The sequence below is a fragment of the Saimiri boliviensis genome, chromosome 17 (assembly GCF_048565385.1).
Source record: "Saimiri boliviensis isolate mSaiBol1 chromosome 17, mSaiBol1.pri, whole genome shotgun sequence".
In the NCBI taxonomy this organism is placed as follows: Eukaryota; Metazoa; Chordata; class Mammalia; order Primates; family Cebidae; genus Saimiri; species Saimiri boliviensis.
Genome location: NC_133465.1, coordinates 19,299,105 through 19,315,790, shown reverse-complemented (window position 1 = coordinate 19,315,790; position 16,686 = coordinate 19,299,105). Strand labels below are relative to the sequence as shown.

Here is a 16,686-nt window from a genome sequence, read left to right as displayed (position 1 = left end):
CCCTGTGGAACAAGTTTCCAAACATTAACCTATTGATGGCAGAAGTGGCCAGCATCTCATTCGTTGTCTTTAGAAACACTCCTATGCTTCAGGCCTTATTTTATTTGATTTTATTGAGATAGAGTCTCACTGTGTCACCCAGGCTGGAGTGCAGTGGTGTGATCTCGGCTCACTGCAACGTCTGCCTCTCAGGTTCAAGCAATTCTCCTGTCTCAGCCTCCCAAGTAGCTAGGACTACAGGCATATGCCACCATGCCCGGCTAAGGCTAATTTTTGTATTTTTTGTTTTTTTCAGTAGAGACAGGGTTTCACCATGTTGGTCAGGCTGGTCTTGGACTCCTGACCTCAGGTGATCCACACACCTCAGCTTCCCAAAGTGCTGAGATTATAGGTGTGAGCCACTCTGGCCGAGGCCTTATTTTAAACACTGCTTTTAAAAATATTTCCATATTCCACAAGCTTTAATGGTCTATTATTGTGGAATGTATGTATTCATTTAAAAGTCTAGGCCAGGTGTGGTGGCTCACACCTGTAATCCCAGCACTTTGGGAGGCCGAGATGGGTGGATCACAAGGTCAAAAGATCAAGACCATTCTGGTCAACATGGTGAAACCCCATCTCTACTAAAAATACAAAAATTAGCTGGGCGTGGTGGCGCATGCCTTAAGTCCCAGCTACTCGGGAGGCTGAGGCAGAAGAATTGCTTGAACCCAGGACACAGAGGTTGTGGTGAGCTGAGATCACACCATTGCACTCCAGCCTAGGTAACAAGAGCGAAACTCTGTCTCAAAAAAAAAAAAAAGTCTAAATTTGTATGTTGCTTATTGGAAACAGAAAAAAAAAAAAAATAAACATAAAACTCTAAGTTTAAAATGTGCTATTGGGTTGAAGATAATAAAAATAAAAATTATGGAAATGATGGTTGAATCCAGGATAATAGAATAATAAAATTATACATAGGATGCTTTACCTACATTTACTCCTGTGGCAAAGGTGTTACCTTCATCTCAAAGACAAGGAAGCACAAGCTCAGAGCATCTACACAGCTTGCCTGCAGCTTCACAGCAGAAAAGTGGCTGAGCCAGGATTCCAACTCAGGCTGGCCCCACACTCCCAAGATTCTCCTGTTCCATCAGACCATCAGAAAACAGGTGTGCTCATCATTCAATAAATACTGAGTGCCTACCAGGTAGCAGGTGCTCTTCTAAGCACTAGGGACAGAGCTGAGGACAAAAAAGAAAGTATACAGTCTCTGCCCTAAGGGGGCTTACTTTCCACCAGTGGGAAGACAGACCCTAAATAACCAGGTGTGTACAATGGTATCAAGAGCTGAGAGGGAAAACAAGGTAGGAGGAGGAGGAGGATGGAGGTCAAGGGCACTTCCTGTAGAGGTATCAGGTGCCTTCCAGGCAGAGGGAGCAGCAAACGCAAACACATTGCCGCAGGAGTGCGCCCGGTATATCTGAAAGACAGCTGTCACCAGACACCAGCAGACCATGTGGCTGGAGCTCCAGGAGCCAAGGCACAGAGGAGCAAGGCCACATCTGAGAGGGAGGGTATAGTGTTGGGCCTTTAGGGCATCACTGGCCATTTCAAGGACTTTGCTTTTCACTCTGAGTGAACAGAGAGAGCCACTAGAGGGTTTAAGCAGAGAAGTGACATGACTCAGGTGTTTCAAGGACCAGGACCAGGACACAGAAGGGTGGCAGCATGACCCAGCTGGTCACGTGGGAGGCAGTGGGAATTGGCTGGAGTTAACACATATTTTTTTGTTTGGTTTTGAGATGGAGTTTCGCTCTTGTCACCCAGGCTAGAGTGCAATGGCGCGATCTCGGCTCACCGCAACCTCCACATCCAGGATTCAAGCGATTTTCCTGCCTCAGCCTCCTGAGTAGCTGGGATTACAGGCATGCATCACCACATCTGGCTAATTTTATATTTTTAGTAGAGATGGGGTTCCTCCATGTTGGTCAGGCTGGTCTCAAACTTCCAACCTCAGGTGATCCACCCGCCTCAGCCTCCCAAAGTGCTGGGATTATAGGCATGAGCCACCGCACCCATTCAGTGTTAATACATATTTTTAGGGTAGAAGTGATGCCATTTCACTGATGGCCTACGGGACGTGAGAAAAGGAGGGTTCGAGGGTGATGCTGCTGGCTCTGGCCTGGGCAACCAAAAGAATGGAGTTGCTGTTTACACAAATGGGAAGATTCGTGGGGAGCCGGTTTGGTTGGGGGTGTGAGATAGATGGAAAGGCAGGCACTGAGATTCAGTTTTGGACATGTTACATTCGAGGGGGATTTCGGACACCCAAGGGCAATGACACAAGGTCAGTTAGAGGGATCCCAGCTGGAGATGCAAATTTGGACATTATCCACTTAGAGTGTTGAAATCCATGAGAATGGACCCTGTCACCTGGAACAATGGTTCTCCATGGGGGCAGTGCTGTCCCTCAGGGACTGTGTTGAAAATCTGAGGGCACATTTTTGGCTGTCACCATGACTGGATGTGTCACTAATATTTAATGAGTAGGAAGACGGGAAATTCAGATGTCCTAAAATGCTCACGACAATCTTGCACATAGAACTGCTGCACAACCCACAGATTTTGCACAGATTCCACAGCCACTGACACAGGAGCAACACCTTCTATTATTATCTGAGCCTACAACCTCCCTCCGTTCGACTCATAAAACAATGTGCCCCTTGCCCAAGATCCAAGGTACCTAAACTTTCCAAGAATACATAAAACAAGGAGAGCCCACACCATGTTTGGATCAGAACTTCGCCGTTCTATTTCAGAACAATCCCGTCTCTCCTTTTGTGCAGCCTTCACTGTAGTTGAGTCATCAACAGGACAACTGGAATCAGCTGCATCTCTAATCCATCTGCATGTGGCTGTCAGGCCCATGGCGCTTTAAGGCTTTTAGCACAGCTGCGCTCAGGCATTGCAGGGGGAAATGCATGCTATTTAATACTTCCCTTTTGAGTTAGAAGATCACGTTGATTTTTCTAAAGTACTGCATGAGGTAGGTGCTACTGTCTATGAATTCATCTTAGGGCAGCTACGTATGAGCTTCTCACGTAGATAAATAAATGCAGCTAGAAAAGAGATTAGTCTAGGAATGTGATCTTGGCCCACCCAACCTTAGGGACCAAAGGGATGGAGGGAGGAGAAAACCAGAGGAGAACTCACTCCCTGATGGAGGGTGTAATCAACAGCATCCATGCTGCTGCTGGGTCCAGCAAGAGGGGCTTAAAGAACTACAAATGGATTGCAGGTGGCTACGGAGATCATGTATGACCTCGACCCCTGTCCAGGGCAGTGCTGGAGGTGAAACTGCCAGTAGCATCCATGCAACCCAGGGCAGAGGACCTTAATTACTGTGGTAAACACTTTGTAGACCTCCTTTCTGGACCCCAGAGACCCCCCACCCTCACCCGCTAGCTCCATTCCTTCATGTCCAGGCATGATGGTCCTCCTGCGCCTCTCCTTGGGGGCCTCCTTCCCTGCCTCGAGAGGCCACTGGTTTGCCTACTGCCCTCTTCAATCCTCCCAACCCAGGGTATCCAGGTGCCCTGCCCGGCCCTGTGCATATTGGTCTATACCCTGCTGAGTCGGGATTCAAAAGCCAGTGAAGTTGAAGACTTAGAACTCTTCATGCCAGAAGAGGCCGCAGGCAGGGGCCGCACCCGGTCTGGGCCGTGGCCTGCTGTCCTGATGGCTGGGCTCCAGGGCTTGGCTGCACTCCGCATGTTTGTCTTCGTGGGTCTGTCCTGCAGAAGAGCAGAAAAGAAAAACACGTCTCCATCACTTGAACCTGCATCATCACACTTTACCCCCTGTACCATGTCACCATGGACTATCATAGAGCAGGAGCGCCTGTGATGTGGCTGAAAACAGAATATTCCTAAGATGGGATCTTTATACTAGGCTAATTTTTACAACTCCACAACAGCTTTTACCAAACTACTGAAACATATCCACAACATTGCTGATGCCCTGACATCACTTTTCAGCAAAATGATAGCTTCTTCTTGGTCAGGGACACCTGACACAGCATTCTACCTAATACCCATACACTATGTATCTGTATTTCACACCCAGATAAAACAGGTTGTCCAGAGTCCACACATAAAATGCCCATAAGCTTTGAGGCTTTAGGGTTGACAAAGGAACAGTTTACTTATTTTTTAAATAAACATAAATGAATTACTTGAAAGATTTCACAGAAGCACAAAATGATATTTTTCTTCTTTGGGATAAAAATGGGTATCATATAAAAATTAATGAAGTATATTTTAATTGGTGAGATCCGACACTGTAGGGCAAGGGTGACTGCCTAACTACAACATTTTATGAAAGGAAAATTGTTCAAACTAGCAGGATGCAGCTGAAGACATCAGGGGGAAATCTGCAGAGATGTGGAAGGCAGCCCAAGCCTGGCCAGCAGGGACCAGCGCTGTGATTCCTGAGCGAGGAGTGGCCCAGCCCATCCCTCACCCTCTCAGAGCCTCTGTTTCTTCCATCAATAACATAACAGGGCTGTATTAAATGCCCTCTTGGTTCTCTTCCAGCCCCAACCCTGACTCCGCCTGTCCCATGGACTCTAACAGCCAAGGGTGTGACACAGGGCACCAAACCCATGACATTCCATCCTTTCAAAGAACCTGAGAAATGCACTTTACAAAACACCCACATGTGACAACCACTTTCAGCGGCCACTCTCACAGGGCACGGGGTAGGGGGGCATCTCAGTAACTGCCCCCCTGGGATGGCAGCCAGTGCTGGCCTCCCTGGCTGCCTCTCCCCTCACGGCCCATTAGCCAATCATGAGAAAAACCACCGGCAGCCTCCTGCTCAGCCTTCGGCCAGGTTTCACCTGACAATGTCTCTCTGCAAGGCCCTCCGGTTCCCGTCCCTATTGAAACAGTGGCCGGCTGGTGGCGTGTGTCCAGCATGCACCTGACTGAGCTCACACTGCAGCGCTGATGGCAGTGGCTCTGTAAATGTTGCTACCAGTGGAAACCCTCCTTTAAAGGCTAGGCAATTTGTTTTCCACGGTGTTTCCAAGAAAAACGATTACTGATTCAGTTATATAATTTGTCCAGAATTTTATGAGTCTCAGCTTTGTTCCAGGTATTATGACTTTTAAAAATTCTAGATTACAAACAGCAATTTAATTCTCATCTGTTTTACAGAGATGTTCAGCACCAATTATTTTTCTTCCTCAGCCCATGATTTTTATTGCTGGTTTCCACAGCAACAATGAAAGAATGCCTAGGTTGAGACCTATACCGTAACTAATTTCATAAGGACCCCCTTCCAATATAAAATGAATGAACAGAGACAGAGTGACTCTTGAAGAGAATTATTGATGAATTTTACCAATTATTGCAGAATCAACCAGAAACCTGTCAATCTGACTCATAGAGATGACTTAGTAAAATATCTGTTTAATCAAGGCAGCCTTTTTTTTTTTTTTTTGAGATGGAGTCTCGCTCTGTCACCCAGGCTGGAGTGCAATGGCACAATCTTGGCTCACTGCAACCTATGCCTGCTGGGTTCAAGCGATTCTCCTGCCTCAACCTCCCGAGTAGCTGGGATTACAGGTACACACCACCATGCTTGGCTAATTTTTGTATTTTTCTTTTACTGGAGATGGGGTTTCACCATGTTGGCCAGGCTGGTCTTGAACTCCTGACCTCGTGATCCGCCTGCCTCAGCCTCCAAAATGCTGGGATTACATGTGTGAGCCACTGCACCCAGCCCCGGCATCCTTTTATGTTACAATTAGAATTACTTAGAAATGACTATCATAGGCCAGGCACAGGGGCTCATGCCTGTAATTCCAATATTTTGGGAGGCCAAACTGGGAGGATCACTTGAGTCCAGGAGTTTGAGATCAGGCTGGGCAACATAGCAAGACTCTGTCTCTACAAAAAAATACAAAAATTAGCCAGGCATGGTGGTGCACACATGTTGTCCCAGCTACTCGGTAGGCTGAGCTGGGAAGATGGCTTGCACCCAGGAGGTTGAGGCTACACTGAGCTGCCATTGTGCCACTTCACTCCAGCCTGGGTGAGAGAGTGAGACCCTGTCTCTAAATAAAAAATGAAAGGACTGACTATTACAGGGATAACTGATGAAAACATAGGATGATTTTGCAAATCTGTCTACATTTTCCAAAATCTGCCCAGGTTACGCCTAAAATGAAATGCCTTTATTTACTGCCCACCCCCACTACAAAAGAGAAAAATACAGAGATGAAAAGCAGCAGGAGTAGGATGGACGTTTTCCCTGTCCACCTTTTCACTGACATTTCAGGAGTTTAAGTCCTTAGTTAAAGAAAAGAAGGAAAAGCCATCTCAGTCAAAATTCAAAGATCTAAACTCCTCTTAATCTCTGGCAACAAATGCGTCAATCCTGTGGACAGCACCCCCAGTGACTGTGCAGCTGCCTTTTCAGGGTTGGTGGGTGGCCCGCTCTGAGGCAGCACTCTCCGGGATCAAATTTGTTGCATCAGGCCTCTTTCCCTATTTGCTTGGACCCTCCGAATTCAACCCAACTCTGCCCACATGACCGTACCCAGAAATCGCTCCTCATCTGGCCCCCTCCTGCTGCCCACACTCCCTTTCCTGAGCGTCTTCGGCTTCAGTCCCATCATTGTTTTCCTGGACTAGGACTTCCATTTTGTACCCACCCATCAGCCATACTCTGCTCCTCAAATCCCATCTTCCTCTTGAATTTAAAATACGCAATATAGGCTGCGAGTAGTGGTTCACGCCTGTAATCTCAACACTTTGGAAGGCCAAGGCAGGTGGACTGCCTGAGTTCAGGAGTACAAGACCAGCCTGGGCAACATGGTGAGCCCGTCTTTACTAAAAATACAAAAAATTGCTGAATGTGGTGGTGCGCACCTGTAGTCCCAGCTACTCAGGGAGCTGAGGCATGAGAATTGCTTGAACCCAGGAGACAGAGGATGTAGTGAGCCAAGATTGAGCCACTGCACTTCAGCCTGGGCAACAGAGGGAGACTCCATCTCCAAAAAAAATAAATAAATACAAATACACAATATGCTCCCCTTCGTCCACTTGCAGGAAGGACTCCTACTGGAAGAGAAGCAGGTGCACCCCTAGGCCCACTCCTAGTTTCTTCAGGCTTCCTCCCATCCACTTCCCACCACTTCTAGTACCCTCCTGTCATCCCAGCTCCTTGGCCTGGCTTTCTGACCTAGGAAGCCAGTTCATTTACATAAATGCTATCACAATCTGAGAGCAGCTATCCTATTTCACTCTGGCAAGGCACTGCTAAATGCTCTATGTGAATGGCTCAGTAACCCTAAGAGGTAAGGGTCACCTCCTGTTATAGTCTGAATGTTCTCCCAGAATGTACATGTTGGAACCTAATCCCCGATGTGGTATTAGGAGGTAGGGCATCTGAGATGCTCATCAATGCACTTAGTGCCTGAGGGAGATTGTTTGCCTCTTCCACCAAGTGAGGGCACTGCAAGAGGATAGCAGGCCCTTGCCAGACAGCAAATCTAGTGGTGCCTTGATCTTGGACTACGCAGCCTCCAGAACTGTGAGCAATACATTTCTGTTGTTTATAAGCCACCCAGTTTATGGTATTCTCTTACAGCAGCCTGAACACACTAAGACACCTCCATTTCACAGGTGGGGAAACTTCATTTCCCCAAGGGAGGTTAAGCAACTTGCCCAAATCTCAGAGTTTATCACGGAGCCAAGATTCAAACCCGGTTTAAATTGGTTCCAAAACCTACATGCCTAAACACTGTGGACAGACGGCTTTTCCAGATAATCTTTGCCCCCGCTGGGAGAGCACCAGGGCTATAGATCAGATGCACCTGGACCAAATTCACCTCCACTGTTGACATTGTGAACTCAGCCATGCTTTTTGAACATGATTCTCTATATCTTCATCCAATAAGATGGAATTATCAGTGCCAACTTCACAAAACGGTGAAGACGAAAGGAGAACAGGTCCATGGGTGCCAGGTACACAGAAGGCTGCCGACAATGAGCCACCTCCCGACAAAAACTGTCGATGGTGTTCACTGGAGCGCAGCTCTGCCTTTGGACACAGCCGCACACAGTGATGGGTCAATTGAATGTGTGTTCAGGGCAGGAGGCAGACAGACATACCAGATCCAAGGAACACGCTCTTCTTCTACACAGCAAAGCCTATTTTCATTTGGAAATGTGAAAGAGGGAAAGCAGCAAGGGAAACACACATGCAGGGCAGACACTTTACAGCCATTAGAATTGCCCAGGCCTTAACAAATCCCAGCTGCTGAAAGACAAACACAGGTGGGAATGCTGGCTGAGTAATAATTTTCTTATGCATGTGAATTAGTCACGTAAAACAAACAGGCTCCAGCCAAGTACAAGACAGTGGAAAAAAAGCCGTCTACTATTAATCTCATGATTTCCTACAATCTTCATAAACACCACAAAGGATCATATCGATCAAAGAACGACAGTTAAATCTAGGACCCCTACTTCCATGGTGGGGTGGCGGATGTCACTCCAGGGTTGTTTTCTTTAAATTTTTCAAACATTTTATTCTTTTACCAAGTTTCTCCCCTCTCCAGAATAGTGTAAGATTTAAACTGCAACTCATAAATTTCAGTGTAAAGTAGAAAAGAAAGGAGGGAGGGAGGGAGAAAAGGAGGAGAGAGGGAACCGGTATTTAAGGAATACAATTAGGTCCTGGGCACCAGGGAAAGTCAGAGTCCACACATGTCTCCCTCTCCCTGAAACACGCTGTTCTGCCACTAAATTGCTGCCTTCAGAGCCTGCGTTGGAGGGGTTATCTCCGGCCTCAGCTTCATTATCCTTTTAAGGCAAGAAATAGAACCATTCTGGACGATCAGAAAATAATGACGAGTCCCCGGGAGCGGGAGAGGGCATTCAGGGCTCGGCTACAAGCACAATAAGCACTGGGAAGCGGAAGCCCAAAGCATTCAAGTCTGAGAACCAACAAAATAAGAATGTGCACATAGCTCAATCGCCAGGGGACTCAGCAGGAAATAGAACGTAAGTGAACCACATGTTGAAAACACTGAGCTGGAGCTTTTTGGAACGTGGGTTGAATTTGCTCCTGACATCTTCTGCGGTAGTAGTTCCAAGCCCAGGGGGCATGTAGTAATGTGCAGAGGCATTTGTGGTGTCACAACTTGGGGTGCTACTGGACAGAGGCCAGAGATGCTTCTAGACATCTGTAACCCAAAGGAGAGCCCCCCAACAAGGAAGCATCTGGCCTGCAATGTCAGCAGAGCCATGGTGGAGAGAATTGCAGGGGAAGAATGAGAGTCCTCGGACGCTGGCTCCTAGACCAACCGGTACATGATGTATCTGGTGAGCCTCCCACCTACCATGGGAATATTAGCACTGAAAATCTGTTTGGGGCACAGTTGAAGGACTCCCAGACCTCAGCAAATGGCCACAGGAAATGCTTCAAAGCTGATTATTTCCCATGGTCTCGAGATGAAAAATCATCCCAATAGCCTCAGATTCCTTCCCAGTGAACAAGGAAAAGAACAGACTTCCACACAGCATCGGAAGAAAAACTTCAAACTAAAATACATTGATCCCATCAGCAGAAGTCACTGAAAAGAAGAAGAAGTGATAAAAACAAAAACTAAATGGAAAAGAACATTTGTACATCACCAACCACGCCACCTTAAATCTGAAAACAAACTTTGACAGTGGAATAAGAAACGATGGACTGCTGCCAGAAGGCAGAGACCCATAAGGAATAGGGTGTAATCTGGAATAAGAAACAGAGGCTGAGGTAGGTCTCAAATATGAAATGTAGACGCAAGAGAGAGGCTATAATCTGGAGGCTATATTGAGACCAAGAGCTCACAATCATTGGTCTGTGATATCCTTCTGTCTCCAAAAGCTGTCTCCAAAGCTGCCTCAAGCAATCAGCATCCCAAAGAACTAAATGACCACTAATAAGTAGTTACTCCCTTACCTATAACATGGCTTCACATCAAAGAATTAAAAGTGAATGAGCCAAGGCAGTAGGCAAAGGAGATTGAAATAAAATACTTTAGGAGCCCCCCACGCTTTTAGAAATAGTGTAAAAGGGTCTGTTGCAAAGTAAACAGAATAAAAACTACAGTATGGGAGGGAACCAGACACTTTCACATCTATCTAGGCTGCAGTATCTTGAGCCATATTTATCAAGTCCTGGCTCCAGGCCTTTGCACATGCAACCACCTCTGCCTGGGACGCCAGCTGGGAAACTGAGGCAAGCTGAGAAGGGAAGTGTTTACAAGGGTATGGGCAAGGCTTGTAACAAAAGGGAGAAGCAAAAGGGAAAGTACAGTACCCCAGGGCTAGGAAAAGCCTCACACACATCCTCTCCCTCCCTCCAGCCTGACAGCCAGTGCTGCCCACAGGCTCAGGGAAGGCATCGGGGCATGGGTGCTGTCTACAGTCACAGAGCTGGAGGAAGAAGCAGAGAGACGCGGGTGGCAAACAGGGAGCCCAGGACGCCACCCAGCTCCCAAGGCCTGGCTAACTTCACCACCACCTTCCAAAGTGTGCTCAAGTCTCTCCCCTCCAGAAAATCTTCCCTCTGTCTGAGGGGGTCTCATCAGTATGCCTCTCCTTCTTGTTAAGTAAGCCCTTCCCAGGGGCAGCCTCCTGGCATCTGCCTGTATACAGCCTGCCTCAGCTGGGGCACAGAACAGACCCTGAATAGCCAGCTTCGGCCCTGACTTCTTTATTTCTGTCATCAGCACAGCCTTTCTCTTACTTTCCCAGACTCAAAACCTCAGAGTCATCTTGGACTCCTCTCCAGGGCTCCCATTTCTCAAATTCACAGCTGTCCAGTCCAGCAGATTAGATTCCTGCAACATTTCCTGTAGGAGCCCTGCCTTTTCTCCAGCACAGATTGGCATTGAGTCACTCCTGGGCTCATCTGTTCCACGTAGTCAATACAGATTTCTGAAAACTCAGCTAGGGTCAGTCATTTCCTGCTCAAAACTCTGCATTTTATCTTATTTACTCATTTATTTTTTTAAGAGATGGGGTCTTACTCCATTGCCCAAGCTGGAGTGCTGTGGCATGATCACAATTCACTACAGCCTCGACCTCCTGGACTCAAGGGATCTTCCTGCCTCAGCCTCTCAAGTAGCTGGGACAACAGGCGCATCACCACGCCCGGCTATTTTTATTTTTTGTAGAGCCAAAATCTCGCCATGTTGCCTAGGCTGGTCTCAAACTCATGGGCTGAAGTGATCCTCCTGCCTCAGTCTCCCAAAGTGCTTGGATTACTGGCATGAGCCACTGCACTCAGCCCATTTTACTGTATTTTTAAGCTAACATTTAGCAACACCAGCTAAGAGCCCTGCACCACATTCAGCATTTTCCTACATGTCCTTTCATGTTTCTGACTACCCTGTGAGGTAGCTGCTATCATCCCCATTTTATAGTTCAGCAACAAGGAAATGTCAAGGAGTTTGTTAACTCCCCCAACGGGACCTCAGCAATCCCACTTCAGGCTGTGTGCCTAGCCCTGGCCTACTGCTTCCCTTAAACACTGCCTTAGTCTATCTGGCCTCCTACAACAAAAAAACTGTAGACTGGGTAATTTATAAACAAGATAACTTTATTGCTTATAGCTCTGGAGGCCGGGAAGTCCAAGGCAAGGCACCAGCAGATTCAATGTCTGGTGAGGGCTCACTCTGCTGCACAGATGGTGACTTCTTGCTGCACCTCGCGTGACAGAAGGTGCAAGGGAGCTCCTCAAGCTTCTTTTACACAAGCACAACCCCATTCATGAGGGGGGAGCCCCCACGGCCTATTTCCCAAAGGCCCCACCTCTTAATCCTATCACATGGGGTTTTAGATTCCAACAGATAAATTGTGGGGAGTACATTTACATTCAGACAACAGCATCCACCAAATTAAATGACGGCCTGCCTGAGCTCAGCTGAGCCACGCTGACCCCTTACCCTGAGCGTAGCCAAGCAGGACTCTTCTCTGTGCTTCCCATGAACCTTGTGGTTCTCATCTTGGTGTGTTCACGGATCTGAGGACCTCCCTGTATGAATGTTCTATCCCCTCCTTAACTGGCTTATGCCAGTTAAGACTTTCTGCAAAATCTTTCTGATACTCCTATCTCTAAACCTCCAGAAAACTGTGTCTCTTCTGGAACTCACAGGTCCATGACCACTGGCCACCATTCGAGCCAGTCCCGCCTCTCACCCAGGTGCTGTAGCCTCCCCTCACTGGCTCTTAGCCTCTGTTCCTGTCCCTTCTTGTTCACTGGTTAATCCCCATTCAGCAGCCACGGGAGTCTTTTCAAAACACAAATCATAAACTGTCCACTTAAAAGTGGTTAAGATGGTAAATTTCATGTTATGTGACTTTTTTCACTAAAATTAAAGTTTAAAAAATTAAGACACATACACAAAAATCAGATCACATCAATCCCTACACAGAACCCCCAGTGGCCTCTCACTGCATTGGGAATGAAAGCCCAAGGTCTTTGTCCCGGCCCCAAGCTCCTAGGCAGCCTGGCCCTGCCCACCTCCTGGCCTGGCTCTGATCACTCTCCCCTGCTCACTATGCTTCACCCAGGCCACTCCTAGCCCTCTAAGCATGCCCACCTAGTTCCCAAGGAAGAGCTCTGCCCCTGCTGTTCCCTCTGCCTTGATGGCCCTGTTCTCCAGAAAGTTCCCCAGATCCTCACACAGTGGGCTCCTTTCTCCTCGGTCAGTCTCTGCTCCAAGGTACTTCCTTTAGTAGGCATCTTTCTTCTACTCTCTACAGTAGCTCTCCCATCCCACCAGACAGCCCCCAGTTTATTTCTTCAGAGCCTTTAACAGCAAACGAAGAATCCAGCTGCTGTCGATTATCTGCCATTATCTGTCATGGGTTATCTGCCTTCCTGTACCACCAAGGAAGCTCCATGAAAGCAGGGCCTTATCTCCCTTGTTCACCATGGTGTTCCTGGCACATAGTAGGTGCTCAATAAATATTTGTTAATGAATATTTAGATTCTGGCTTTCACTGAAGACATGCACATGGGTGTCTCCCTGTCCCTGCCCCATCAGCCAGGGGACTCCTACAAAGGTGCACAGGTCCCAACAGGCAGGAGCCACTCACTAAATAGGTGTTGAATTAATGGGCAAGCACAAAAGAGAACTGGAAACCGATGGCAGTACTTCTCCCATAAGACTTACAAATATCTCTAAGCAGTTGAAAAAAGACTGCGAGCCCCACGGATATGAATATAGAGCCTTCCGGCACTACTACCTCGAAAAGATTCATGTATGTTAGTGTTATAAAACTTAATCTTGCTAACTGACAGTCATGCTTGAGAGATAGTTCCTAAATTTATTCCTGAGCAATGACTTTTAAAAAATTTTGGTTTACACCCTAGTTTCACAGAAATACTAAACAATGCTTTACATTTCTATGGTTTCAGATTTAACTAGGCATTTTCACAGAAACATAATAATGAATTTATGTTAGTAGATACTTTGTAAAGTGGGAACTGATGGTAACCACAGACTTGAGAATCTGATAATTTAAAGTATCAAGTCTGAGTACCTTATCTTTTATCCAATCTTTTCTGCTTCTTTGTTACTAACTGGAGCCCCTAAGCCAAGTGGAGAGATGGGCACAGCCCTGTGATGTCAGGGGCACAGCTTCCCCGGCCAGTTCTGTTTCATTCTCTTCTATTTCCTCTAGGAACAATGCAAGAACTGCCAGGCATGCTGCCCCACCCACCCAGCAAAACTCCTGTGTGCTCTACCAACATGCTTCCGTGCATTTGAACTATGAGGACCTGGGAGCAAGGGGACAAACCCTCTTTCCCAGCACTGCTGAGCACAAATGCAAAAAAGGGACCCTCTGTAGTGAGAGCCCCGACTCATGGGTAGAGAGGTCTGCCCCCACCCCAGGTCCACCGCCCCTCCCTTGGTTCACTATACTTCAGTCACTCTGGCCTTCTGAAAAGAGGAAGACAAAAGCAAGGAGGAGCCAGCATGGCTCTGCAAACTCAGGAAAGGCAGCCTACACGTGCCACATGCCCCCAGGCGACACACACTGGCTGCATGGCAAATGGGACCCAATAAGAGAAGCCGGAGAGTGATCCATTAGTTCCCTAACTGAGAAAGTGGCTTAATTCAAAGCACAGAAGCCTTAAGTCATTAGCAGCAGGGTCTCAACTGGACCCAACCACATTGAGTGCTGTGGCCTTGGCATGTGATAAGACTGGCTGGGGAGTGTCCCTGGCAGCCTGTCTGTCTGTCTGGGCTGTCTGTCCCAATAACACTCAGCCTAGGGGCAGAGAGAGGAGGTGGGAACAGGGCCATCAAGGCAACATGGGAAGACCTACCTCCCCAAGATATTCTGAGGCCTCCACCGTACTCATCATACCTTCTGGGGCGTGCTGAAGACTTGGCGCTATGGCATCTCACAGCCACAGAGCAACATGGCGGTGGTGGTCAGGGTGGCAGAGGCAGCAGTGAGACTGCAGGCAGCAGAAGCCTTCAGTGCCAAGGACATGATGGCAGCAGCCATCCAGAAAGTGCCTGGCCAGGTAGAAAAGGGAGAGACCACACAATAGCTAGGCCTAATCATTTGCTTCATTCCTTGGGGACATCAGGAAGAAAGGAGGGGAACACAGAACTTTGCTGGAGTTTCTCTAGTTTCAGAGGATGCAGGAACAAAATCTGGAGCATCTCTGCATGGCCCTAACTCATGCCTGCATCCCACCCTGGGTACCCAGAGTCACGGTGGATATACCCTCCACTGAACAGAGAATGTCCATCCCCTCTCACATGCAGTCGGAGTCCGCCATTGCTCAGAGCACTGTGAGTTCTGGATTTCTTTATTGTTGCCAGATTACGTTAAATCACTGAATGCAGCTGATTTCTTTTTTGTTCTCGCATTCCTGAGATTTTCTTTTCTCGCCCACAGGCGTTAGCTATATTCCTGTAGTGCCAGCTGGCTAATGAAAGCAACTGCTGTGCTTTGTAGGGTTAATTTATTCAGTGCCTGGAATATGCCCTATCCTTCGTCAGCATCAATCGCTTCTAGCATTGTGTTTTAAATATACACAGGAACCACAAATAGGGGGGATAACTTTGCAGGCTGCTCCTGGGATTACCTTGTCATTACATGTGCCCTGCACAGGAGTAAGTCTACAAGGAACAGCAAGTACAGCAACTGCTATGTGATCTGTTCTCAGCGTGGGGGACAGAAACAGTTACGTAACAGCACTTCCACTGCCCCCTGTAGATGGGCCCTTTATGACACAGACACATCTGACTTTCAAAATGAAGAGAGACAGTTCCCCCGACCCTCAAATAGCACAGCCAGAGCCATGCCATGAAGCCACCTCCACCTCCTCTTTGTTTCAGGATAAAGCACACCAAGTGCTCAGGCGCCTGCTCCCCTCTGCCCACTCCTGCCAGCTGTCTTGCACTTCGACCCCAGGCACAGCAAGTGACCTGCAGCTGCCAGGATGCTGAGTTCTATCATCCAGCCTCCAGGCCTGTCCAAGGCCACTCCAAGCCCAGAACAGGCTTCCCAGCCCAGCTTCCTGCTTTCCACGTACCCTCTACTGTCTGGTAAACCTCAGTTCACAGCCCCCTTGTCTGGGGCACAGACCTGCTTCCACACCACAGTGTGTCCACAGCATGCTGGACCCAGGCTTATCAGCAGGCCTTACGCCAGACGAAGACTGTTTCCTGCTGTGGCTCCCACCCCCACCTCCCTTGCCCAGACGGACCTTGAGTGAAGGGCTCTGTCTCATTCCTCTGTGGTTCCACATCTGTGGGCCCAGTATCTGGTCCACACTAAAGATAGATAATTGACCTAACGGTGAAACCTGAAACTAGAAAACTCCTAGAAGAAAACAGGAGAAAATTGTTCTGACCTTAAGTAAGACAAAGATTTCTTAGTTACAACACCAAAAATATGAGTAATAAAATAACTAAGACCAAAAAACAAACAAACAAACAAATAAAAACACCTGATTAATGGGACATTGTCAAAACTTAAAATTTATGGTCAGGCCGGGCACGGTGGCTCATGCCTGTAATCCCAGCACTTTGGGAGGCCAAGGTGGGTGGATCCCGAGGTCAGAAGATTGAGATTATCCTAGCTAACATGGTGAAACCCTCTCTCTACTAAAAATACAAAAAATTAGCCAGGCATGGTGGTCCGCACCTGTAGTCCCAGCTACTCAGGAGGCTGAGGCAGGGGCACAGGGAAGTGGAGGTAATAGTGAGCCGAGATCACGCCCCTGCACTCCAGCCTAGGTGACAGTAAGACTCCATCTCAAAAAAAAAAAAAAAAAAACTTAGGGTCTTCAAAAGACATTGTCAAGAAAATGAAAAGACAAGTCATCAACTAGAGGAGAAATATATGCAAAACACAAAACTGACAAAGGACTTGAATCCTGAATTCTTGAATAATAATCATTTTTGTTACTATTTGTTATTTTTATTTATTATTTATTTATTTTTTGAGATGGAGTCTCCCTCTTGTCAAACAGGCTGGAGTGCAATGGTGTTACCTCTGCTCACTGTAACCTCCACTTCCCAGGTTCAAGTGATTCTCCTGCCTCAGCCTCCCAAGTAGCTGGCATTACAGGTGCCCACCACCATGCCTGACTAATTTTTGTATTTTT

At 47.5% G+C, this 16,686-nt stretch overlaps 1 protein-coding gene across 11 annotated transcripts in view; it reads right to left on the bottom strand.

Moving 5' to 3' along the window:
* The window catches only part of SPECC1 (sperm antigen with calponin homology and coiled-coil domains 1), a 326,271-nt gene that overhangs the window by 230,895 nt on the left and 78,690 nt on the right, over positions 1-16,686 (bottom strand). For all 11 annotated transcript variants that reach the window (XM_039476154.2, XM_074388311.1, XM_074388314.1 and 8 more), the window contains one exon: positions 3,609-3,776. In XM_039476154.2, coding sequence (XP_039332088.1) covers positions 3,609-3,755 — 147 coding nt within the window. In that variant the 5' untranslated portion in view covers positions 3,756-3,776. The remainder of the gene's footprint in view (positions 1-3,608; positions 3,777-16,686) is intronic.